Below are 24,603 nucleotides of genomic sequence, written 5' to 3'. Positions count from 1 at the left end.
GGCAGAGCTCCCTGGGCCTTCCCTCAGCACTCCCTCACTGCTTTCCTGCTGCTAGCCAGGGACACACCACCAGTTAGACACTGTGGCATTAAGGCCCTGCCATTCTGGCAGAGCAGCAAAGGTAACTTTCCCCCTTCCTGCCTTCAGCTGGCCTGGCCCCACTGAGCTGTCAGTGTCAGGTGCATCAGCAGCTCATTGCAAGCAGCCCCACAACCTCACGGCGAGCACTGTATGTGGAACAGCCCCACAGGCTCACCAGCATTTTTCCAAAGAATGCCTTGTGTTGACAGTGCTAACCAGTGTGCACAGCGGGAGGGGGGAAGAGCAGCTGGTAACTAATGCAGGGCTGTGGGGACTCGTGGGTGTGTGTATGGTTCTGGTTTTCGCTATATTGTCCTATAACCCATATGCATCACTGTGGGTTGTGCTAGTGGAATTTTGCTGCTCAGCAGCTGTCTGGGCAATGTGAAGCCAGGCCCACTCATCCTTTTAACCATCAAAGGTACAATTCAATCCATTTATGGCTGCCTCAGGGCACTGCTCCACACATCTTTCACAGCAGCTGCGCCAGCTTAATGCATTCCCACCAACTTCACTCGAAAGCCGTGCTGCCATCTGTATCTGCTGATTGATTGGGGGTTAAAAATAAGCTGGGGAACTTGACTGGCTCCTTGTTTCAGTTTTGCTGTTCAGTTATTCTTGTTTCAACCCCCCCATATATTTGGCTGTGTGTTCCAAGGTGCCCATTGTGTGGTAATGTAAGAAACCTAACAGCAGCTTCTCCTAACCACAGACCTGTGCCTGGGAATGTAACCCACAAACCCTTCCTCGGGGCTTGTTCTAATATGAAGGCCTCTATATTTGAAAGACTTAGCAAAATTTGGCCATGGTAAACTCCAGCACCTTGCTAAAGTCTACTACACAAAGTCATTTCACATACAATATTGGTCATTGGAAAGGAGATAAAGAAAACAGAAAATAAAATAAGCAGCCCAGCCCTGAATGGATCATAATTTATTATGAAGTAGGACAGACTTTGTTTTTAATAAAGACTGTTGCTTAGGACAGCAGAAGGTCCCAGTCTGTGCACCAGGACTCATCCTATGAAACACCTGGTAGGTCCTATCAGAAGTTATTCGGCTCCCTCAGAGTTTCCAGCCTTGGCAAATTGCAAGTGGTAAGACTTGAAACTTTGTGCGTCATTTCATTTATTAGAATAATTTTCCCTCTTCCCTGACACTTTATGTGTTATGTTCTGTATTAATAGTGTAGTAGCATTTCTCAATAGCACCATAATTTACTAATCCACAAAGGGCAGGGACATGTTTGACATTTCAAGAATTGTGACCGACTGCCCTCTCATTTCTCTCCTGGAGAAACCTGAGAATGTTCTTCCCCCCCATACCATTAAGTAAGAAGCAGAGCTTTCTCCCTGAAAATACCTGTCTTCCCTATGAAGTGACTGATCCTGGAGCTCCTTGTGCCATTCATCCATCTGCTGTCAATTTAACTGGCTCCACGAGCTAGTGGTGCCTTCTTATGACCTTGCAAGAATTAACAAAATCTGGTTCCCATAAAAAATAAGGGGTGATCCCCACGTTTACCCTCTTGCTCAACTAACCATGTTTTGTCACTTCCAGCTCACGCTAGAACACATCCACGCCTTCCCCACCAATTCAAGTCTGGCTCTAGGATGCTCCAATGGCTTGGCCACGTTTCCCAGCTGCCGAGGTGACCTCAGCAGAGCAATTGCCATGGCAGATGTGCAGCAGCTTTGCCTGGAGCTCTGCGTTTCTGCAGACCTGGAGCCCTAGGGCAGTGCTGGGGCTCTGCAGCGCGGCAGATCCGGGAGATCCTGAATCCTTGAGCTCAGACTGACTGCAATGCTGGTCGGTTTCACTGCTGTGTGAGGTTCCACATGTGTGTGTCAGACCTCACAACCCCAAAATAGGCACTTCTCTGGTGACATTTAGCCTCAGTTTTCCAAATGAAGACACTGACTTGCGGCAGGGCAGTCTTTCGCAGGATGGAACTGTAAGTATTTATTTACCTAGGGTGCAACTTCTACCTTTCATCAGAATGCAGGTATGAGCTGCTTAATGATAGGATTATGTATTTAAACTTGCACTTTATAAAAATCTGGAAATAAAACCTTTTCCTAACAACAGCTGCGTTCTTGGAAATCAAGTTCCATCTACAGAAGCCTTTCATGTCAGAGACATATTCCACATGTGAGTCATTGTTACAATTCAATAAATACTTTACAAAAATAATGCTAGCTTTTTAAAAAAATTAAGACATTTTAAGTCACTGATTGTTCCTCCCAGAAAGCTTCCCTTAAAGAATAGCTACTTCTGTAGGACACTGTGCACTCAGCATGAGAAAAATGGTGGGAAAAGGGCTGGTTGCGTCTTTTATCCCAAGGAACTTGTACTATTCTCTAAAAAAATAAACTTCTCTCATTTCTGAAAAGAAAGAAACAAGCAGATCCAAACATTCTTCATTTTAAAAACTGGGGAAGAACTGTGATTTTTCTTTTTTTGTCCCTTGACATGGATTCCTTCTCGGCCCTCCTTCCTCCAAAGACTTACAGCATGCTCTGTTCACAGGTAGCTGCCCTGGAGCTCTGCTCCCCAGCAGAAGACAAACGCCCCAACAGCTGCAGCTCCGTATCTGAGATGTCTCCAGGAGTGGGCTGGTTGTAACTCTTGCAGAACCACTGTATTGGGAATTTTTTTGGCCTGCAGGAAAACCACATTTACATCTCCCTGCAAGCCTACCCCAGGCGAACTGCAAAGACCTGAGCTGGAAGGTAACAGGGAGAATTCCATGAGAGAAAAAAATTGCTAGGGGTCCTCTATATTCACTTTTGACTATCACCCTTCCAAAAAAAATTCTTCCCTTCTTAGATATGACTAGTCATGAAATCAATTATAGAGAAAATTGATGCTGTAGGTGCATTAATCTTGTAAACCATTCCCATATGGAAGAGTACATTCTTCAATCCTATTGTTTATAACAACTTTTAAATATGTGCCTCCTCAGCTGGGGCCTTGGGGCCTGATGGTGATGGCAGCTACCCCCCAACCCCTCCGTTATGTTACAGATGGGAAATAAAATGAAATGCACATTATTACATGAGCATAATTGCAGTATAAAATCCTATCAGGACAAGATTTATGTATGCAAAAATAGGTGTGTGTGAGACAGAGAGATACGTGTTTATAAATTACACACACTATGAAAAATACTTATGTATTATATTACAACTATATACATTCATTAGAAAGGAACTGATCGACCCCTGTCAAGGAGCTAATGCAGCAGCCATCACCAGTTCTTTGGCATCCAGGAAATGAATGCTATTTTATGTCTGAAGAAGAGGCAAATCTTCTCAGTATTCCCTTGCTTCTTGAAACTGCTTGTAGTAGTCTTCGTCTGACGGGTTTTCCGTACACTTCTGCCCGTTGTTGGGAGGCCTGGCTTCGTTGTAGCGGCTCCAGTCACCTTTGCATATGATCCAGGGCAGGATGTCCACTTTGTAATGGAGCTCTGCTGAGAACTCGATGCTGATCAGGTTGGGCGTTCCTGCCCCCTTGCCCCGGGTGATCAGCTGCATGTTCTCATCGTAGCAGCAGTGCTGTGCCGCCAGCGTGGTGCTCTCCAGAGACAGCATGGAGCGGATGCAGTACCGCGCCGTGGGCTTGTAGATCTCCAGCTTCTCCTTCGGGCCACTCGCGTCCTTCCAGCGGAAGTTCTTCCTCTTGAGCCGATCGTAGATCTCAGCAGTGCTGTAGGCAACTTCCCTGGGGTAGGAGCAGGGGCAGCTGGGCAGATCGTTGAGCACCTTGTGCATGTATTTCTTCAGGAACTCGCTCTTGCAGCTCATCCATCTCTCACAGCTGTCAGTATCTGTTTCAGGGCAGGAAATGGAAACTCAAGATATATTAAGCAGCATCCCAGTTCGTGTGATCAGTGATAACAAATGAGTGAAGTGTAGCTGTTCAGCACCAGTGCTCTGCTTTAGAAAGGAAGGGCAGTCACAGCTTGCTGCCCTTCCCACAGAGTATTGCTGTGCTGTCTTGTCAGATAAGGAAATCACATGTGCAACTGACTTCAGGGCCTCAGGCAGTGCTAGTCTGAGTTACCGTGCAGAACCAGCCCAGCAGGAATCTGTGACACTTCTTCTACCTGGCAAATCCTAATTAAGCTACTGATATCCCCACGCAGCACAAAAGCCCCTACCACAGGTTGGTAAGTGACAGAAATAGGGAAATCACAGTGATTTGGTGCCAGTCTCCAGTTGGAACCCTCAGTCAGAACACACTCACCAGGACAAATAATCAAATGTTGAAGGATTAAGTTTCAGACAATGCTAGAGATTCCAAGATGGCAAGCAAGGCCTGGATTACTCTTTCTGAAGTTCATTTTAGGCCCTAATTCAGTCTTTCTTTTAAAAAAACAAATACTTTTTTCTATTTGGTCTCCACTTTCCAAAGGGTATTTCAAGCACCTGTAGTTCCAACTGACATCTTAGCTGGCAAATGCAGCCAAAAGTGATTCAGGTTCTAAAAGGGCATCTGTGACATAATATCAGAGTACATCAGGAGGAGTTAATGGCACCAGAGCCATGAGGTATAGCTGGGACTAAAGAGATTTATAGACCAGTAGCCTATTTAATACCAGCACTTTATTATTTTGCAAGACTCTTGGGAGAATCCAGTTAAACATTTCCTATCTAAAACATTATTTAAGGTGTCTATATCATGCTACAGGCTGTCAAAAAATCCCTGCACATCTTACTCCACACTTACTTAACAGGACTCTGCAGGAGAGTAACTAACTGGGACCTAAAACTCTTACAGCAAACATTCTTGCAAAATATTTACTTAGTGATCTGTGTCCTGTTTTTCTATCTCCTTAAAGAGTCCCATCCTGGCTGTCATTAACTATTGTGCTCTGCTGCCATAGGAGGGAGGTGCTGGGTTACACTATTTATCCAATTAATCCAACATCCGGTGCCTCTGAGTGGCCACACTATGGTTTCATTGGAGGGATGAAATCAGAACATTGCAGATGTTGGATTGAGTTTTAAATAGTTCAGAATCAAGGCATGCCCTATAAAAAAATTGCTTTTGCTACCCCCACTGCAGCACACAGAGCGATAAAAGCAATTCATGCTCATAAAAGTCATTGCCCTTTTTTATTTTTTTGATGTGACAGCTGTATTTAAAATGCTTTTATAGTGTCTTCCATTTGAGGCCATTTCAGCAAAATAATAAAGAATGTTTGGGTATTTTTCTGCCTCCATTAGTGTGGAGTCTTACAGCTCTTTTCTGAATTAGCACAGCAAATAACCATTTTATGATGAAACAAGCTCAGGATTTAAGGGGAGAAAGATTCTATGACCGAAGCAAAGGTTCACATCATAAACGTAGGCAAGATAATAAATGGCTGTTATTACTGACATTTTAAACGCTAAACTCAGTATCTTGATCCCCCAGGATCAACAAAACCCCAAGGCAGTCTCTTATCTGCTCCTGAAGGACTGAGTAGGCTCCTTACCAACTTCAAACAGCTTGGTTGCGTTGAAGTCTTCACTCCCTGCAAGCAGACTCACTTCAGTGGCAGCTGTCCGGAAGGTATCTTCGATCCCTAAGACAAACAGGTGTTAGTGGGGCTGCTGTTTTCCCACTGAAACACAATGCAATCAGCTGCCTCCTTCCCACCCCTTCCTTCCCCAGGCTCTGCAAGGTGCTTTGGTTTGGCAGGGAAGCAGTCTGAAGTTGCTGCTGGAGTGTTCCTTTAAAAGCATAATGACCAAAAACCCTGTGCTGTTGGGAAGCTAAAACAGAGTGACAGGCCTGAAGACAGGTGAGTGTCTTCATCTCTGTGTGTGGACAACCATTTTTCAGGGATTCTAAGGAAGAATGATGCTGTTACAAGCAGACTGGTGCTTGCTGGTCTCTCCCAGTGCAGGGGAGTTAAAAGGTATGAGCAGGTGAGAGATAGCTAACCTCTCTGAGCAATTCCATCCTCACCACTTATAGCTATCAAACAAAAAACCAGGAGCTCACCATATCTGCATCTACCAGCAATCTCCAGTTAATTGTTTGCTATCAGTAGAGAGAGAGACATGGAGATTGCCAGAAAAATTATCTTGCCAAAGTAAACATCCTTTCACTGCTGCTTTAGTTCAGCCTATTGACCAGCCCAATGTTTCTGTGCCATGTCGGTTTGACAAAAATATCTCTTCACAAAAACCCAAAAAGGTTTATTTCTTTTTTCTTTCCTCTCCATTGAATTAAAGACCTCTAGAGAGAGCAGAAGGATCTTTAATATGTGATAACTATATGGTTAATAATGAAGCTTATTCACCATTAATCTTCTTGCCAATGAACTTTCTCCTGATCTCCTGAACTGGGGCATAATAGTGGCTTGCAAAAGCTTCAAAACAGCCTCAGGCCAATTTTCAATAAAATTATCATAGGGCTTTGCCTTAACTCCAGCACTAGATGTAGAATAATAGATACCCAAGAACCCATTACAAGGCAGTAATTCACTGCTGGAATTATAAACAGCAGAAGCTGAGCTTTGCCCTTGTAATTTTAAAAATGTCAGCGCAGCCTCAAAGAGTGAATATATTTTGCTTGCTGATCGTTGGAGGTCTGTTATATGACATAATATATTCTTTCAAGTTTGCCACTGTTTGATACTAGCTGGTAATAAATACTGGAGAATATAACTGGGGTTTACATGCTTTCTTCTGGAATTAATCCCTTATTATTGAGGTTTTAGAATGTATGAGAGCATGCATGAACTTTTTCCCCTTAACTGCCTAGCAGTTGTTGCCTTGCAATGGCAAATTGCAAATGGCAAATTTGTGAGTGAGAAACTTCTCTCCAACTCTCTCACCAAGTGTTCTAAGTCTCCTCTCCAGCACTGCTGACATTTCCCTTCCCATTAAAAAAAGCCTGACCTCCAGTTTAAGAATTTCTGCCTTTCTGAGTCATTAAGTAAACTCAGAGTAATGCATACCACTGCGGCTTGTGTTTTCACTTCTCTCTGATCTTGGGAAGTAATGAACTTGCACCTATCCCCTGCATTGTGGTAGCTACTGCATGACAAATAGGTCTAAATTCGAACACACAGCAGCATTTAAAAAACAGTTTTCCACAGCAGCTTCAAATTTTCATGATGTAGGCTTGAGCACTCAGCCCTGCTCTTGCCAAAGTGAAGACTGTGTGGTGAGAAGGACACTTCAAATGTCAAATCCTGGATGGGTAGCAGCTAAGGCAAGGCTCCTTGGCCATATTTTCTGAATCTATTCAAGCCAAAACTGTACATTCCTTCATCCCTGTTCCCCATTGCCATGTACTGCACAGCAAAGCAGGAGCTTGCTGAAGGTAGCAGCACAGCTGGTTTGCAATTCTAAAACAACTCCAAATTTGTTTCAAGTGAGTAGATTACACCCCTCGGAACACAAAACGCCTGTGCACCAAAACGAGTGCCATGACCTAAAGCAAGCCTGCTCTTGTCTTTTAAGTCCCAAGGAGTGCATCTAGCAGTGTATTATTACCGTAAGAAAAGGGTGCTGAAAATCAGCATGTCTTTTCCCAGTGGAACCCCTACCTCTCCATGGAGCACACGGGCTGTGCGTGCAGGAGAGCTCTCCCTGCCCTGTCCCCACGTCTCCCCACTCCCCTGGAGTGTGGGATCTCATGGAGCATTTCCATGAGCAGTTCCCACCTGGGCAGTTGGGCCTGTCACAGGTGCGGGACTCGGTGGCGGTGCAGGCGTAGCCGCAGGACCGCGTGCGCTTCTGGCTGCCGCCGCCGCAGGTGACACTGCACAGCGACCACGGGCTCCAGTCACCCTCGCCGTCCAGGTAATCTGGGAGAGACAAACGGCAGGGAGGAAATGAAGAAACAAAACTCCTGCTGCCCCAAAACTACTGTGTGGTGTTTTTTATTAGCAAGGCAAAACCAGAATGGAATCCAGATGTCTCTACCTGAAGGTTGGGCCGAATGCCAGGCGCAAGCCTGCTGTTTAAATGGTTTTCACACTTGATGCTCCTCAGGGAAATGCATGCAACATTATTTGAAAAAATATTTCCTTTCTCTTTTGACCTTTTGGCAGCTGAGAATCCTCAGCTGCAAAGCTGGGTCATGAACTAACAGTACACATCTATTCACATAATTTCCCTGCATATAGGAATATGTTTGTGGACCACAGACTAATCAGGCACAGGAAAAATTAGGGTTTCTTTTTCATCATTTCAAAACACATAGCAATAGCACAACAATACTCAATTTTTAGGGCAAGATGTGTGTTGCTGGGCTATGGGAAGCTGAGGGTCATGAGTGAAAATCGTGATTTTGTTTTTCAGTCCCTTGAACAGGGAAGAGGTATTTCAGGAATATTGCTATGAGAACAGGGAACTGCATGCTCCTCTTGCACCGAGACCAACACGCAATTTTTACTTTTTCATGTGAGTTATTAAATAACATCAAATCTAACTATTTACTAGAAGGAACCTTCTGAAAAAGAAACATGAGTTTATTCTCTTCTGGTAGACAGCCAAAGGCACTGCACACCATGTCTGCAGCACAGAAGTCGGTGCTGCTGTGAGTATCTAAACTCTTCAGAGCCACCCTCCTTTGTGTGCTGCATAAACTATTCCACATCCCACCATGCAAAGGCCACCAAACAAAGCCCATGAACCCATCTCAGTTTTCTTGCCTTCCCACTGGCCTGGCCAGCCGAGGGAACATTTGACTTAATGGTTTTCCCTGCAACCTACAGGAAGCATTTTACCGACCCTGTGATCATAACTTGCAGCCAAAGCTCCTTTGGGTTACAGCAGCACTGGTGGCAAAGGAAAATCTGGTTTAGTGGCTCTGAGCCAGCCCTGCTCCACAGCTTTAGGTAAGAATAGCTAAGCTACAGGCAGAGCCAGGGAGGATCCCTGCCTTCCCTGGCCTCTGTGCTACCCGTGATTCCCTCAGGGCCGTGCTGTCTGTGGGCTTCCTGAGCTGGTTAGTGGAACACATAACCTGATTTGTACCATATGTAATGACTGATGACAACTCCACGGGGTGCTATTAAACATTTATTGCCACTACTATGGCAAGGTTATATATCTCACTCGGAGCATGCTGCCTAGATGGGAGCTCCTCGTGGCAAGGACCTCATGTGTTTCTCCTCCTTTTCTGGCTGCTGATGGGGAAGCCACTGCACTGGAATCAGGAGTCCGTGGTGGGATGTGGGTGGGAATATGGCTAATGTCAGCATGCAGGACCATGGCTCTGAGATCTGCCAGCAGGCAGGCACCACAAAGGTCCAAAAAGGCATCGGATATCTCAGGAAAATGTGATCTGCCCTCTATGCCTGGCCCTGCTCCTCTTCCCAGCTCTTTTCCAATTCTTTTTTCTCCATGTGGCTGGTGAGGAGGAGGGCAGGTGAGCAGGCACAATGCCTGCCAAACAGCCCAGCCCAGGAGGCCCAGGAAGAGCAGGAGGAGAGAATGCCACACAGGAAAGGTGTGACCATGTCAGTGGGGGGAACATCTCAGCCCCACACAGGCAGGATCTGCTGCTACATCCTGCTGGACAAGGCCAATGGCATACAGCATTTCAGGTCAGACAGAAGGCCAGGAGTTGTTTCCAACGAGCTGGATGCTCTGGTGTGCAGCAGAGCTCTAGGATAATTTTGAGACCTACCTACCCAGTGTTTACACTGCACTGTGAAGCACACTATTGAATACACCATGTTGAATTTTCAGCTGGAGCTCAACCTGTTCTTCCTACTTTTATATTTGTAATTCTTACTATGTTTTTTTCTACTGCAATTATTTGATAAAGCAATTTTATTTAACTTAAATGAAGAACTACCTAAGGTATGAATACTTAGCCATAAACCCTGCCCACAAATAAATGTAGGTGCAAAAAGAAGGGATAGACTTTAATCTTCTGGCCACAAAATTTAAAACATATGTATGTGCTTAAATCCACCATTCTGCAGAAACTCTCCCTTGATTTTTAAGTCTCTAGAGCTTCAAATTAACCAAATCATAGGAAAAATAAGGCCAAATCAGTGCATGACAGGCACTCTGCAGCATCTGGGGAATAACAACAGAAATGCCAGGGTAAAAGTACTGTGGCTTTGACACCTTGTTCTGACTAGAAGTTGTCTGTATTTGCACTCAATGTAAAATCAAGGGTCTCTGAACTTCCTGTGAGCACAGTTTAGCTCACCTCCCTTGGGTCACTCCCATGTGGATAGTCACAGCCCATGGGGGCACTGAATAGCTGCAGCTCCTCTCTGTTTCTAGTTTCTGCAACTCTTCCACACAACAAGCTGAAAACAATTGCTGTCACATCTGGAAGAGTACTACACACGCAAATACACAATGTTCCTGCTGCACATGCCACTCCCCACACATGCACCAACATAATTCATCTTACTTGTGTATCCACCAAATACTACCACGTTTCAGACCTTGCTTATTTATCCAATAGTTATATTTTGGTTCCCGAACCACCGCATGATTCTAAAATTGTACTTATCCTTACTCCAAAAATAAATGTGAAACCTTGTTTCCTCTACTTTTAAAAACAGCACACTTTGGACTAAAAAAAGGCCCTCTTCTGGGATAACTGGTATGATTTTCTAGATTATAGACTTACTAGTGGAATGCAGCTACCACAGTACAGCCTGTGCATCTGCACAGATTTGTATTTAAAAGCTGATGAACAAAAGCCACATGTTGAAAAACTCTATTTTGCTTGGCGGGCTCTCAGCGATGCCTCACCATTCTCGTTTCCCCCACGCTTGTTTTCACAGTCCCAAGATGCCCATCCGAGGCCTGGAAGGCAAACCTACCATACTCTGGCTGCTCCTGGGGCTCGAACGTGCGGTGACTGGGTGCACGGCCATCCCACCCACCGAGAGGGCTCAGGAAGTTGCTGTCCTCAGTCGTGCTGTCGTACTTGTAGTCCTGGTCGCCGCTGCTCATGCGAGTCAGGGTGGAGGATCTCTGCCACCAGCTCCTCCAGTCGGGCTGTGGGGCTGGCCAGCTGGGCTTGCTGCCCTCCTTCTGCACATCCTTGTCTGGCTCGGGGTCAGGGCCGTCCACCACCTCGATGGTGACCTGTGGGATTCCAAACACACCAGGCTGTCAGTGCCTCCTCCCAGGCAGGGGGAAACTTTCCATAGGCACAGGCAAGGTGCTGCCTGGGCTGTGTAATACCATTGAGTTCACATGTTGTAAACCATATGGGGATTACCGAGCCCAGAGATATGCAGAGGCTGAGTGATTCCTGCTGCTACCTCTGCTGAATCAGAGCTTGGAACAAAGGCTAGGAAAAATCCTGCACAAAATAACAACCCATGCTGTGCCTAAAAACCTTTGCAGCAGAATTTTCTGCCTTATGGGGGAAACGTGTTTAGAGCCGAACATATATGACCAGGAGAAAGGAAACCAAATCTGAACTCTGTGCTGAGGCTGAATTTGCAGCAAGCATGAAGCACACCAGTGTGCAGAGCCTGTTCCAAGGACGTGGGCTGACTCAAGATGGGGCTAAGCAAGGCCCTGTGAGAGTGAAGGTGAAGATGTAGAGCCCAGGTGTCCAGGTTTGCATCTGCCTTGCCCTCTGGCAGCAGCCCAGCTGTTATTGCTACATGAAACCACACTTTGTGGCAGTGCTGGGAGCCAGCAGCTCCTCTGACCATTGCTGAGTAAGTCACTTGCTGCAAAGCCCTCTAAAATAGGTCCTTCTGTCCTGCTGGAAGAGTATAATGACCTGTTATGGTCAACCTGTTTATGGTTCCTACAGAAGCCCAGAACCAAAATTCAGAGTTTGCTGCCCAGTTCCCTCACAGACATCACAAATGTCAATATCCTTCTGCATAGGAGCAACCCTTGATTATTGCTTTCTGTGCTGAACAATGTGTAATTGTAAAACTCTTGGATAAATACTGTCTGTGCATAGAGGTGGCTATTTAGGTAGAAGCAGAGACTAGCCATCAGAAACCCTGGCTCTGTGAGTCATGCAAGCATTGCTTGGCCACAGATAAATCATAAACTGCTCTGATGTTTCATGCTAATGTGGTTCAGTGATTACACTGGACTGGCTAAACAACCAGAAGTGACTATCAGATATATCTGTAATGTTTAATAGATATGGAGGCACTCTCAGCCTTTCAAGATGGTACGCCGTGAAAATCTGGTTGTATAAAACAGAAATAATGTGCTATTATGCTAAAAGTCATTTGCACAGCTCTGTGGATGTGCATTGTGCATAAAAGGTTAGTTTTATACAATTGTTATTAGTAAAATCACAAGGCACACACAAGAAAAAGAAAGAAAAGGTCACAGCTACCTGTGATCCATAGAGTGTGACACAGGAGGCAAAGCAGAACTGTCATACCTTCAGAGCTGCAGACACAGCTGTACATCCTTTCTTTGGAGAAAGGAGAATTTAAACCTATTCCATGCTTTGCATTTGACCATAGACCAAGCCACTGAAATTAAAAAACTTTCAGGCTACTCTGAAGCTCCACTGGGAGAAAGAACAAGAGCAAGGGAAAGTGCAGTTTTCAGCCTAATAGCATCTTTAACCAAGGGATATTTCACTCCCAGGCTATATATGGAATTGGAATGATTACTTCATTAAACCTCAGTTTCTACAGACCAAGAATTAAAATGGATTTCATAAGCTTGAAAGCACCAGGGTCAATTCAGGGATTCAAAATTCTTGCAGCTATCCAAGCAAAACAGAGTTTTCACAATAAAGGAAAGGAAATCACGTTACTGAGCAGAAAGCACTGCCAGTGGTAGGGCTTTAGTACTCCCCACCTGAGAGTTAGCACAACTCTAGTAGCAAGTATTTTTAGGACCACTGTAACTCTCTGAGCAATGACTCAGCAAAATGAAAAAGCCAAGCCCTCTGATAAAGAAATAATGATGATTGCTCCATTTGCTTTGATAATCTGTACCTGTGTGACAGCCAATCAGCAGGAACTTGAATTATTTCAGCCAGGTACAGTTTGAAGAACCACAGGAACTTGATTTTAAATAATGACTGATGATGCCAAGACAGTTTAAGAGAAAGAGGGTTTTCAGGGACAGAGAAACTTCTGTTGAGCTTGGTGAGGAAAGTGATTTCCAGTGGTGAGGAAAGGCAGGTGGAACTCACATGCTTTCTGTGCTGTCAGACCTCACCAGACCTCCAGCAGCACTGCCACTAACTTACTTTCAAGATGTATCCATGCAATTAGATCTCCACTTCAGCCTGGTTTTATCACTGAGGAAGCTTATTACAAAGGCCTCTACAATGAGTTTTCCAACACACAGACAATTTAGAAACCAAAACCAGCAGAAGCAAAATCGAGTGTGGTAGTCTGGCAGAATACTATGTTCCTCTCTCTACTGCCTAAAGCTTTGATTACCAAGGTGTTTATTGTGGCATAAAAACCACAGAATGAAAGAGATTCTTTAAAGAATCCTGGGATTTTCTGAACTGCCACTCTCAGAAATTAGAAGCCAACTTCAATTGACTCTGGTGTTTTCAGGGACTTGGCTGTGCTCTGCCCAGCTCTATTTGACTTCATGGACCTTCCAGAGGCAGGGAGGAAATCCCTAGTAATCCCTCCTCCACTCTACCACCCAAAAGTCAGGGCAGAGGTGCAAGAAGAGGCTGCTGTTCCAGGTGAGGAATTGCTCCCTTATCCTGGCCTAAAGTTTTGAAAAATTAGCTTTCCCTGAATTCTTACAGATGGACTTGCAGTGTTAGTCCATGACTAAATATACACATGTACTTGTAGATGTACACAGCACTGAAATATGTAACGTGTTTGATCATTTCAGGGGGCTGTTTATGAAAAGGAATAAAGAAATCAAGAACTAGAGAATAAAGATCAAGAGCTAGGGTCATAAAAAACAGGCAATTAGAGAAGCTCTGGAAAAGCTTTCATGCTGTTTAAGTATTCCAACAAAAACATGTTCTCTTAAAAATTAAAAAGTAGGTCTGGTGTAGCATTTCTATCTTGGAGACCATTTTAAAGGCTGATTTCTTCTTCCAGTGCTTATCAAAACTGCAAAGATTTTTTCTTTCTCAAGCTTCCCAAAATGTCTGTGGTTCTTGTATAAATCCACCATCATCCCCAGAAGTATTCAAACCTAAAATAAAGCCACTTCTTTTTATGTTTGTATGAGCTATGAATAAGAACGTTCCTCTGAAAACTGTTAAATGCAATTGGCCTAGGTACATTAAAACAACAGATTTGCAGTCAATTTCTAATGAAACAAGTGTATCAGGCACAGATGTCTCCAGACACCAACGTCCAATTTTCTCCTGGCCAAAAATATACAGAAGATAAATATTATCCCAGCCTGCTGGAGTGCACAAAAAGTTCTGTGCTCTTCGTCCTGTTTACTGAGACAATGTTTCTGATTTCACTTTACTGGTGTAAACATTGCCCTAAGCAACTGGAAGATAATATTTCAGGAAGAACTATGTTTGCAATATTGTGCAATCAGCAGATCCTACAACATTTCTATCCTGTTTCTTTCATGCAATCAATGCAAATTTTCAATACAGAACTTGCCATTCTGGTAAAATGGATGTGCAAGTCAGCAGTGAGGTAACTACAACAGGAGAACAGAAACAAGTTCATTATAAGACATTAAAATGGTAAATTTGGCTTTACACCACATAATTCTAATTAAAATGCTATCAGTAGTGACACCAATTCACTTCTGGTTGGGTCACATCACTTAGAACAGTTTTCTGGACTTGATGAAAAGTGAAGAACCCTCAGACTTTGGTGGAGGTGGAGGGAAATGGCCATGGATGAACCTGGGGAAGAGCTGAAGTCTGCAGTTCTTTTTTAAAAGCAGATCCCACAGCCTTGTTTCTCCATGGCTGTGTATGTTCCTGGAGTGGGTGGCTTTGTGTAGATGTTCTAAGAGAAGGTAGCAACCCAGCAGGTATCAAAGAGACAAAATAGATAACAAATAGGTAACAAAGCTAACACAGCAGCACTCCAGTGGTGTGACTGGTGGCTACTGGTGGCAAATGATAGACATTAAGGCATGAACTTCTGCTTGAAAACCACTCCCATTAATTACTACCAATCCTGCAACTCAAAGCAAGGATAATAATCCAAACACAGCTAATCATGCACTTCAGTTTTCCAGAGCACATCAAGCCAGTTTTAGGCAGGAATCCTACCTGTTTCTGTGCAGTTTTCACTGCTCATCAGCTCATCAGGATGTTTAACGCATCCATTGCAAATGGAGCTCATCCAGCTGCGTTTCAGCTCTTTTGGTCATGAAACTTGACCAAGGTTTAAGTTCAGTGAGAAGGATTATTATCAAAAAAATATCCTTGTTGCCAAGAGGGATTGTGAACTCCCCGTCCCTGGAGGTGTGACCAGGCTGGACAGGGCTCTGAGTAACCTGATCTAACAGGTGTCCCTGCCCATGGCAGGGGAGCTTGAGCTAGATGATCTTGAATGTCCTTTCCAACCCAAACCTAGACAAACAGTGATGGTTAGTTTGTCAAACCTAGACAACAGGGATTTTCCACTTGTGAAAGGCAATCGAAAGAAAAAGTGTGATTGGTTTTTGTAACCACCTTCTCACCTAGAAGTCTTCCAGGCATTGAGAGAATTGTTGCAATGACAAAAAAGAAGAAATCAAAATGCCTCAAACCCAGCAGCCAGTCTTTGCTCCACAGCAGCTACTGTGGTTACTCTCAACAACCAGTGTGGAAGCAGAGCTGAAGCACAAAACGCCACACGAAATGAAGGGAGATTTTACAAGGCTAGAACACCACAGCAAGGCCAGTAAGTGTTGTCCTGGTCTTGTATGTGAAGAGTCATGTTGCATTTGATTTACTGAGGCTCTGACTGCTGTTCCTGAGGGTTTTCTAGAGACAGTCTGCAGTACTTAGATTATCATCTGATCAATATGGCAGTACCTGGAGTAATCTTCTGAATTCCCCTGATGGTGTTCTGATGTTCACCAGTTTATCACTGAGAGAGCACACACCAGGGTGTGATACAGCAAGTACCATCTCACAGGAACCAGAGAAGGAATGGCCCTAAAGAGAGCTCACTGGAGTATCTTTTCCACCTGTTTTTTCAGAATAATTTTATGCCTCTTAGATTTTTATTCCCAGGTAAAATTTCCATTAAAAAAACTTATTTTTAGTGTGTGCAAGAGAAGGAAAAGGAGATTTTGAGTCTTTGAGAAGAAAATGTGGCCACTGTGCTATCTTAACATAAGGGCTGTTTTCTCATTTCTAACCTCTCAGTCCTAGGAGGACTTTTCAAATCAACATTCCCGGGATTGTAACTTACAGAGCCGAGAGTCATTGTGAAAAAAGAAAAATAAGCATCAATTCTGTTTTCACCTGCCAAATAGCCGATGAGAAATCGGCAAGTCAACAAGTGTCACTTTTCTGTTCAGGTCACTATAGTACTGTTTAACAAGCAAAAAATCACTATAATCCTTTTTTTCCTAAAAGAGCAGGCCAACTTTTACAACCTTTAGGCAAAGAAATAAACTTTCCCTAACTCTGTAGGGAATTACTGAGACTTTTATCTCCATGAGGATTGACCAGCTGCAAGACTGTCAACCAGGAACCTAAAGAAGCTTTGTACATCCCTATTTATGCACCTTAGCAAGCAGAGTAAATGCAGAGTAAAAAAAAAATGCAGGACTTGGGGAGATTGTTTCTGAAAGGGCTCATCCTTGTGCACAAGAGCTCTGGGATCGATATTACCCAATGCTTTCCAGTTTACAGGACTAGTCCTCCCATTTCTCAGGGTCCAGCAAAACTGCTGACATAGTTGCTGACACATTTCCAAGATCAGGTGGTGGAAAAAGAGGTCATGGCAGCAGCAGTTACTATGAAGACAGGCCAGGGAACTGTTTCCATCTCTTTTATCTGTTTCCTGTGTCTAAACATTGTATGCTGTTACCAGTCTGAGAAGGTTTTTGTTTCCTCCTGTCCTCCTCTGCGGTTTACACACTGTTCAAACAGTGATGTTACACTATTTGCCTCATGCCACCATCTGAGGCCCCTACAGCTTCCCAATCCTCCCTTCCTAAAGCCTTCTGGAATGGTTCTCCCACCACGAGAGATGTGCTCAGTCACATGCTGAACGTGTTTACTGCCTTGGCCCATCAGGAATCAGACCTGCCCTTGACCCAAATCTGTGAGACATCTTAATGTTCCAACTCACCCACGGTGAAGGCAAGGTAGAGACACTGTGGAGGCAGCTTGTTCCCACTCAGGTATGGAATTGTGCACTGATTGGGGTTGGAAGGGCTCTTAAAGATCATCTCATTCCATCCCCCCTGCCATGGCAGGGACACTTTCCACCAGACCAGGTTGCTCAGAGCCCCAGGCCAGCCTGGCCTTGAACACTTCCAGGGATCCAGGAGCATCCACAGCTTCTCTGGGCAACCTGTGCCAGAGCCTCACCACTCTGACAGTGAAGTATTTCTTCCTAAAACTAATCTAAACTCCTCATCTGTGTGTTTAAAGCCATTCTCTCTTGTCCTATCACTCGATGCTCTTGTCCCAAGTCCCTCTCCAGCTCCACTGGAGCCTTTTTGGCACTGGAAGGGGCTCTAAGGTCTCCCCTGAGCCTTCCTTTCTCCAGGCTGAACAGCCCCAGCCCTTTTAGTCATTTCAGCCTGTGCTCTGCTGGAGCAGAGGTGCTCCAGCCCTCGGAGCATGTTGGCCTCTCCCCAGCAGATCTATTACATCTTTACATACGTCCTTCTTAGACATATCAAAAGGATGGTAATTTTGTGGCCTGGGGGACTATAAGAAGCCAGGAACTAATTTAACCAGAAAACCAGATCTATTAGTGCATTGTTTTTATAAGCACATCTTAGGCAGCACAATATTTGAATTTATTGTTTTGGTTAAAAAAGACTGCTTATAAATGCCAATTTTGCTTTAAGGCTCTGAATTAAAAACAAATCACTCATTTTTTCCTCTTTCCAATCCTTGAAGTTTCAAGATGCAAGTGGCTTGTAAGAGGCTGTTCCAAACCCAAGAACAGTTTGAGGAATAACATATAACAAAGTTTCTTGCAGACAACTTTTTTTTACTCCAAGCAGCTGCTGCAGAAATTAAGTCTCACTTCCTTACAGAGGAATGCATTTTGAGCTGAAACTGAAAGACTCATTCACTGACAATCTTTGGGGATGGTTGCATTTTATAATAGCATACCAAAAGCAAATCTGTTCACAAACAAACTTTACAACAGTAAATTGGAGGCAGAAGTGAAAATACCCATTTATTATCAAGGAAGATAATATGCTCCAAAATGGCAATCACAAAGATGGATTTAGTACCAGAAACAGGTCTATGCTGATCCCCACACTTATGCAATCAACACTACCCAAGGAGAAATTCAGAAAAAAATTGCAATATCTGCCTTAACTTAAAGAGCAAAATGTATGCATCATATATGTTTTATCTATAATACATTGCTACATTGCATTATATTGTACCATATCCATTCTCCGTTGGCAGAGACAGATTGTTCTGGCTAGTGCCATGGAAACCAGGCTGAAAGTTGTCTTGGTTCAGTAAAGAAACTTCGTGTAAATTATCAAAAAGTCAGATGTTAGCATAAATTTGTACCTGAATGTTGGGATTCTGCCCATTGATATCTGCTTTTGACAGGTCAGGGAAGTTTGGGAGATCCAGGAGGAAAGACCTGGGTCCATCTCTTTGCAAGGACGTGTGGCTGTTCTCCTGCCGGAACCGCTCCTTCGGGAATGGCCGGTGGGCAGCCTGGAGATCAGGGTATTCTTGCCAGTCCTCAGGCTTCAGGGTGAAGCTGTCTCCAGCAGAATGGTCCTCTGCAGCCAGTGTGCTCTGGGGAAGAAGAGCAAGGCACAATAATGACACCTGAAGGCGTGCAGCCCTGCCACTGCCCTGTCCCCCTACTGCTACAGCCATACAGTGACATGGCTCACTGCTGAAACACAAATCTGTACCCAGCTGGCACAGAATGAAACTCAGCCAGCCTTGGGCACTTAGCTCCTCCAGGCTCCTGAACCATTCCAGCCTTGTGCTGAGCACCTACACATGGACACTAGCATTAGGCTTTAACCTAGAAACATTAAAGCAAAACCTAGAGCCCTGGGAATTCAAACTGTACCACATTAAACATGTCCCTAAAAATGCTGAAAGGCATCCTTCTTATAAATTGCTTCAGTTTGCTTTGTTCCAAAGTGAAGCAAAAACACTGACTGTTAAGGCCATGTTGAAATTTATGGCATTAAAAGATCCTACCGCTGAGCTGGCAACCTTTCCTTCTCTCCCCTCAGTCTGCAACAACTTCCATCTCGTCTCTGTGTTCCTCACCCAATTTCTCTGGTCTTGAACATCTGAACCTTCCTTCCTCTGGGATCTCATTTTCATGTTTGCCTAATGGTGGGATTGAATTTCACCAAGCTGTGGGTCAGCGGTTAATGCTTTTGTTATTGTTGAGCGTACTTTTGGGTTTTGTAGTGCATTACAGCAGGCTGCCTCTGAACCAGTAGCACTGCTGCCACTGCCCTTGACCTCACCAAGGAGACACATTTAGTATCAAAACACTGGCTCCCTGGGTTAGGACTGGCCTGGGGACTTGGGGGGAGAGGGGGGAAAACCAGCAGAGAAGTCCAATCTTCTCATGGCTACGAAGAAAAAAAGAAAAAAAGAAAAAAAAAAGCATGGGGCAGATTCAGCGCAGGTTTGACTCAGCTGAAAAACTTTAGCTTGAGGTCTTAGTATGACTGCCTGGGGAGTTTTTATTTTCAGTTCATAAAGAGACAGCAAGCATGGAGAGGGTAAATGTTAAAGACCTATCTTTTAAAACAAGCACAATTAAAGTGGAATGGCCACATGTGGTTCTGGCTCTACTGAGGCATATTTTTGCCAGCATTTCTGGTTAAACACAATCTCCATCCAGCTCCCCTGGTTCAAATTAAGCCATAGCATACCTTTAGCTAAGCTCCCAGATAGATAACAGCTCCAATGCCTTTTCTTTTATTTTGTGTTTGTTTGCTTAGAAAGTTCTAAATTGACCTTTAAAGAGATTTTACAATATAACCTGTGCACATTACAGGAAAATATTCAGTGAGTTAAAATATTCAGTGAGACGTGAAATTGTCCCAAGTAAAAATGAAGGCTCTCCCACACCCTCCTCACTGTGAAGAGGAGTGAGTGCTCTTCACTCCCATTTGTGAAGAGCAAAATCAAATTTAGCAGAATGAATATTGTCTTCATATGGTCGTGCCCAGAATGGTTACACTCTGTAAATGCCAAAAGGGCAGTTTTATGTCTACAGCACAGATACAAATTCCGAATTAGTGTATGTGTGTGGTGCTAAAAATGTGTGTGCTCCTGACTGTCTGATTTGCTTGAAGGCTAAAACATAGGCTTTTCTCTTTGTTGGAGACCAGGAAGGACTTTCAGATGCTTTTGGTGGCCCACCCATTATTAAATATAAAGTAGGAAGCAGATCACACAGCAGCAAGCTCTGGGAAATGAAACTGAGGGCTACTTAGCTAACTTGGGGTTCCTTACTCATATGCAAGTGCTTCAACTTAAAAATTTTTGGACAGAATTTAACTGTAAACTTCTTGGTGCATAAGGATTAAATGGCTTTTCAGTTACGTCTGACTAACAACTGGGTGTAGTAGCGCTGAGATTCAATTACTTCAGTCAGGAACAAAAAATCCCCCTATGGTACTTAACTGCTTTTACTGGGGTATCATACCCATAATCTTACCTTTATTAAAAATAAGGTAAGATTTTATTAAAAAACTAATAAAATTCTCACATACAATTTCATACTTTCCCTATCTGCTTTCCCCCTTCAGGAACATCCTGACTCTCCACATTCCCATACCATGCAGCTAGAGCTGGCCAAGGCCTTTGCAGCCCCACATGTAGCTCCCTGACCAGACTCGGTGTGTGATCCTGACAGGTCACGGTCTGTCGGTGGGGATAACAGCACTTCCCTCCCTCACTGGGATGTTTGCGGGGAGCTCAGCGACTGCAATCACAAGGGCTACACAAAAAGTTTTTAATAGTGTCAAACAGATGGGCTATCACATGGAGTTAGTTAGGGAATTGTCATGGTGAAGTAATGACATCAGACTGATCGGGCCCACGACCAAGCTGCTTGGGGCAGGGACTGTCATTAATTACAGCGCGAGCGAGACGGGGCTGCTTGACATCGGGAAGAGACACGGAGGGAGGACAGCATAACTGCTCCATCCCAAAGCCTGCTGCAGGGGAGGGAAGATGGAGCACTCTGCTTGCCCAGGGTGGACAGGACCCAGAGACCCCAGTGACACACTTGGGTACACATTTCTGGTGGCAGTGAGTGCCGAGCCCCAGAGCAGACACTGAGTGGGACACGGAGCTGGACTTCAAGAGCAGGGTTGGCTACTGGCTGGCAGCAGTGAGGCAAGCTGAGCAGTGTGGGCTCTGCCTGGAGGCACTGCTATCTCTCACAGTCCCTTTCACACCAGGACAAACCCAAAATAGGCCTCCTTGGGGCTCTGTGTCCTACTGCAACATGGGCAAACGGGAATGTTCAGTGTGTGTCATCATTCCAGTAACCTGCTCACACTGCCACAAGTGAAAGGACGTTCATTTCCAGTTAATAAAATGAACAGAATGCCCATTTTTTAGGAAGATACTGCTTGGTGTCATGTCTAAGCTGATCTGCAGTATTATTAGAAGTGTGTGTTTCTGGTGAAAGGATTAAAGAGGCTGCCACAAATCAAAGAGAGCTTGAACTGCATGTGAGAAGAAGACTATCCTCACCCTGTGCTACTGCATTAGCTCTGCAAAGGCTCTCCAAGACCCATCCAGCAGGAAAAAGTGCATCCTTATTGCAAAGCCAGCATCCTTTCTGGAGAAAACAGGGTTTGTGTTCCAAAGCTAATGGATGAAATTTAATTTTTTTTTTTTTCAGGGGGGATATTCTCCTCTTCTTATTTTTACGTTATTTCCCATGTTTATATTTCACACTGTTTATTTTTAGGTGTACACGATTTCATGCTTGATGCTTTTGGGAAAGCAGCATTGCATGCCTTCTTTTAAAAGCTATGTCACTTAATTCAGAACTACTGACTCAGTTTCTTTGAAGTTATGACATTTCTAATTCAGGCACACTGGTTTCTTACTCAAATGATGCATCTGCTCTAAATATTTTAAGATAAAGCACTTTTTTCCCCTTCGTGTAAAAGGATTATTCACAATGTTTAAACTTTCCATTAAGATGGTTTTAAGAGGTTACTCATACTGGCTGTAAGCTACGGTTCTGCAGCCCCATGGGATCAGATAATTATAGAAGTTCCCAATACACAAACAGCTTAGGATTTTTGAGTGTTCCAAGCATTGACAGTGTATAAGGGCAGGAGCAGATAACCCATACTTGTGTGACAAGGCAACAAAATAAACCCTTGAGAGGGAATCTGACATAGTGCTTGCATCACAGAACAACACACCTTGCAACACCCATCTCTGAAAAAGGGAGGGCAACAGGTCAGTACTTATGAATGTACATCTACAAACCACAAAAAAGGAGCAACTCACAGGCATTTTATGAGGATAATTTTCAGTGCTGATGATCCAGGAGGGACTTGCACTGTGGCAGGGTTTAAGGTACCAAGAGACAATTGTGCATGCAGGAGAAATGTTCTGCCTGATATTGCAGCTTAACTCTTCAAAAATCAGATGGACATTTTAATGCCCTCCTCGGCCTTCCCGTGATGTTTCTCCCTCTGTCATGGTAGACATGAGCTGCAGGGAAATGCACTGTTTGTCTTCCCCACAGAGAAGTTAAACAGAAATAGGAACTTGCAAAAATATCAAACTGGGGGAAAAGGGAATTTCTCTGCAATTTTGGCAAGCAAGGAGTCCATCTCCCTCCTCTCTTCGTTATTTTAATACCATTTCCAGTTCTGGAAAAACAACCAAGGCAGAGCATAAGTGAGGAATGACTGTAGTTACAGAAAATATTCTGAAGAAGTTGCTCTTTCTCTGTCCTTCATATTTGTTACTTTCCTTCAGTCACTCCCCACTTGCCAAACTAAGGGCACATTTGCTAATTATGGAGTTGAGAGGATTTTGGAAAACTCTTGCAACTTATATTCTAACAACTCCCAGGCAGCAAGGGAATCTATTACTAAATCACTGCTGCAGCTACATTGCTTTCTTATTTCTTGTATACTCCTTTGAAATATCTTGTAAAATGATCTTGACAAGAGGTCTTGAAATGAAAACTGACAGACTGTCACTGCACTTTCATGATGCACCTGTACAGCATCTTCAACCACCAGCAACAAGGAATTTTTATTTATTAGGAAACTTCACAGACGCTATAAAAGCTTATATTGCTATCAGAGACAAAATGAGGCCTGGGGCCTTCACAGAAAACCATTATAGCCATTAGGACTGGTTTCATTTCCCACCTGCCCAAACAGATTGTTTTCATTTTGAAGGCTGTCGTGGGTTTTCAGGTTAGTGCTAAATGATCACTTTAAAATTAAGCAGCCTGGGGAGGCTGAGTAACACTCCAGGATAACACATGAGACTCTCACCTCCACAGATCCAAGATGTGTAATGAACTTGGGTGATCTAATTCCTGGGGTTTACTTTATTTCTTTTGTCTGTCAGGAACATAAGCAGCACGGGACCTATCAGGGTGAGGTATGAGGACAGTGCTAGAGAAACAGGCAGTGAGGGGAGCAGCTGAGAAACATTATCAGAAGTAAACAGAGAAAGATTTCTTTTATGATTAATGCTGTATACAGTCCAGGCAGTCAGACAGAAAGTCAGACCAGAGGGACGTCACATCACCCACTACCCTACTAAGATTCTCATTTTTTCTTAAATGAGCTTAAAATTATCTTGCCCCTCACTCACGTATAGCAGTGAAGAGAAAGACCTTATTTATCTTTAGAAAACTGCACAAACTAATTGTTTCAATACTAAATAGTGCATTCTAGACAATCGCTGCTAATAAATAATTTAAAACAGAGGACATTGGCTTGCATGTACACAATTGCTTTCACTAAGCAGCTCCAAAATAGAGCATCCTCTTTAAACATTGTGCAAATAAAAGATGAATCACTGATTACAGTTGGTAATAATAATGAGAGTAGTAATAATAATTGTTATTATTATTATAATAATAAAGTTTTGTTAGCCATGGTCTATGTAGCCATGGTCTATGTTTTAATAGCTCTCTATTATTCTCCAATTCTCCAGCAAAACTGGTAAAATGATAGTGTATCCAGTTCTAACCTGCAGTACATCGGCCTGTGGGACTAAGCGGCCATGGAAGGACCAAATCCAGTCATCCCACAGTGTACTGCCATGGGACACACGAGCTTCAGGGGCTGTGTGGCTCTTGAAGTGATTTTGCCTCTGTGGAGAACAGATGGAGTCACAAATGCTGTTGCAAGTAAGAAGTTCGGGGCAGATGTGGATTCTCAGCAACTGTTGGATTAAGGGTGTCTGCAGGAGATGCTGGGTGCCACTGGCAGCACAGTGAGGTGCT

The 24,603-nt window shown here is 43.9% G+C and overlaps 1 protein-coding gene across 1 annotated transcript in view; it reads right to left on the bottom strand.

The window, feature by feature from the left end:
* Positions 1-997: 997 nt before the first annotated feature.
* ISM1 (isthmin 1) overlaps positions 998-24,603 on the bottom strand; it is a 39,115-nt gene continuing 15,509 nt past the window's right edge. The window contains exons 2-6 of the mRNA XM_085054032.1: positions 18,675-18,911; positions 10,885-11,152; positions 7,750-7,893; positions 5,566-5,655; positions 998-3,912 (exon numbers count right to left, since the gene is read on the bottom strand). Of these exons, the coding sequence (XP_084910158.1) occupies positions 3,395-3,912; positions 5,566-5,655; positions 7,750-7,893; positions 10,885-11,152; positions 18,675-18,911 (1,257 nt within the window). The 3' untranslated portion in view covers positions 998-3,394. The remainder of the gene's footprint in view (positions 3,913-5,565; positions 5,656-7,749; positions 7,894-10,884; positions 11,153-18,674; positions 18,912-24,603) is intronic.

Source organism: Lichenostomus cassidix, chromosome 3 (assembly GCF_008360975.1).
Source record: "Lichenostomus cassidix isolate B80296 chromosome 3, HeHo_3.0, whole genome shotgun sequence".
In the NCBI taxonomy this organism is placed as follows: Eukaryota; Metazoa; Chordata; class Aves; order Passeriformes; family Meliphagidae; genus Lichenostomus; species Lichenostomus cassidix.
This window is presented reverse-complemented; position numbering and strand designations above follow the sequence as displayed.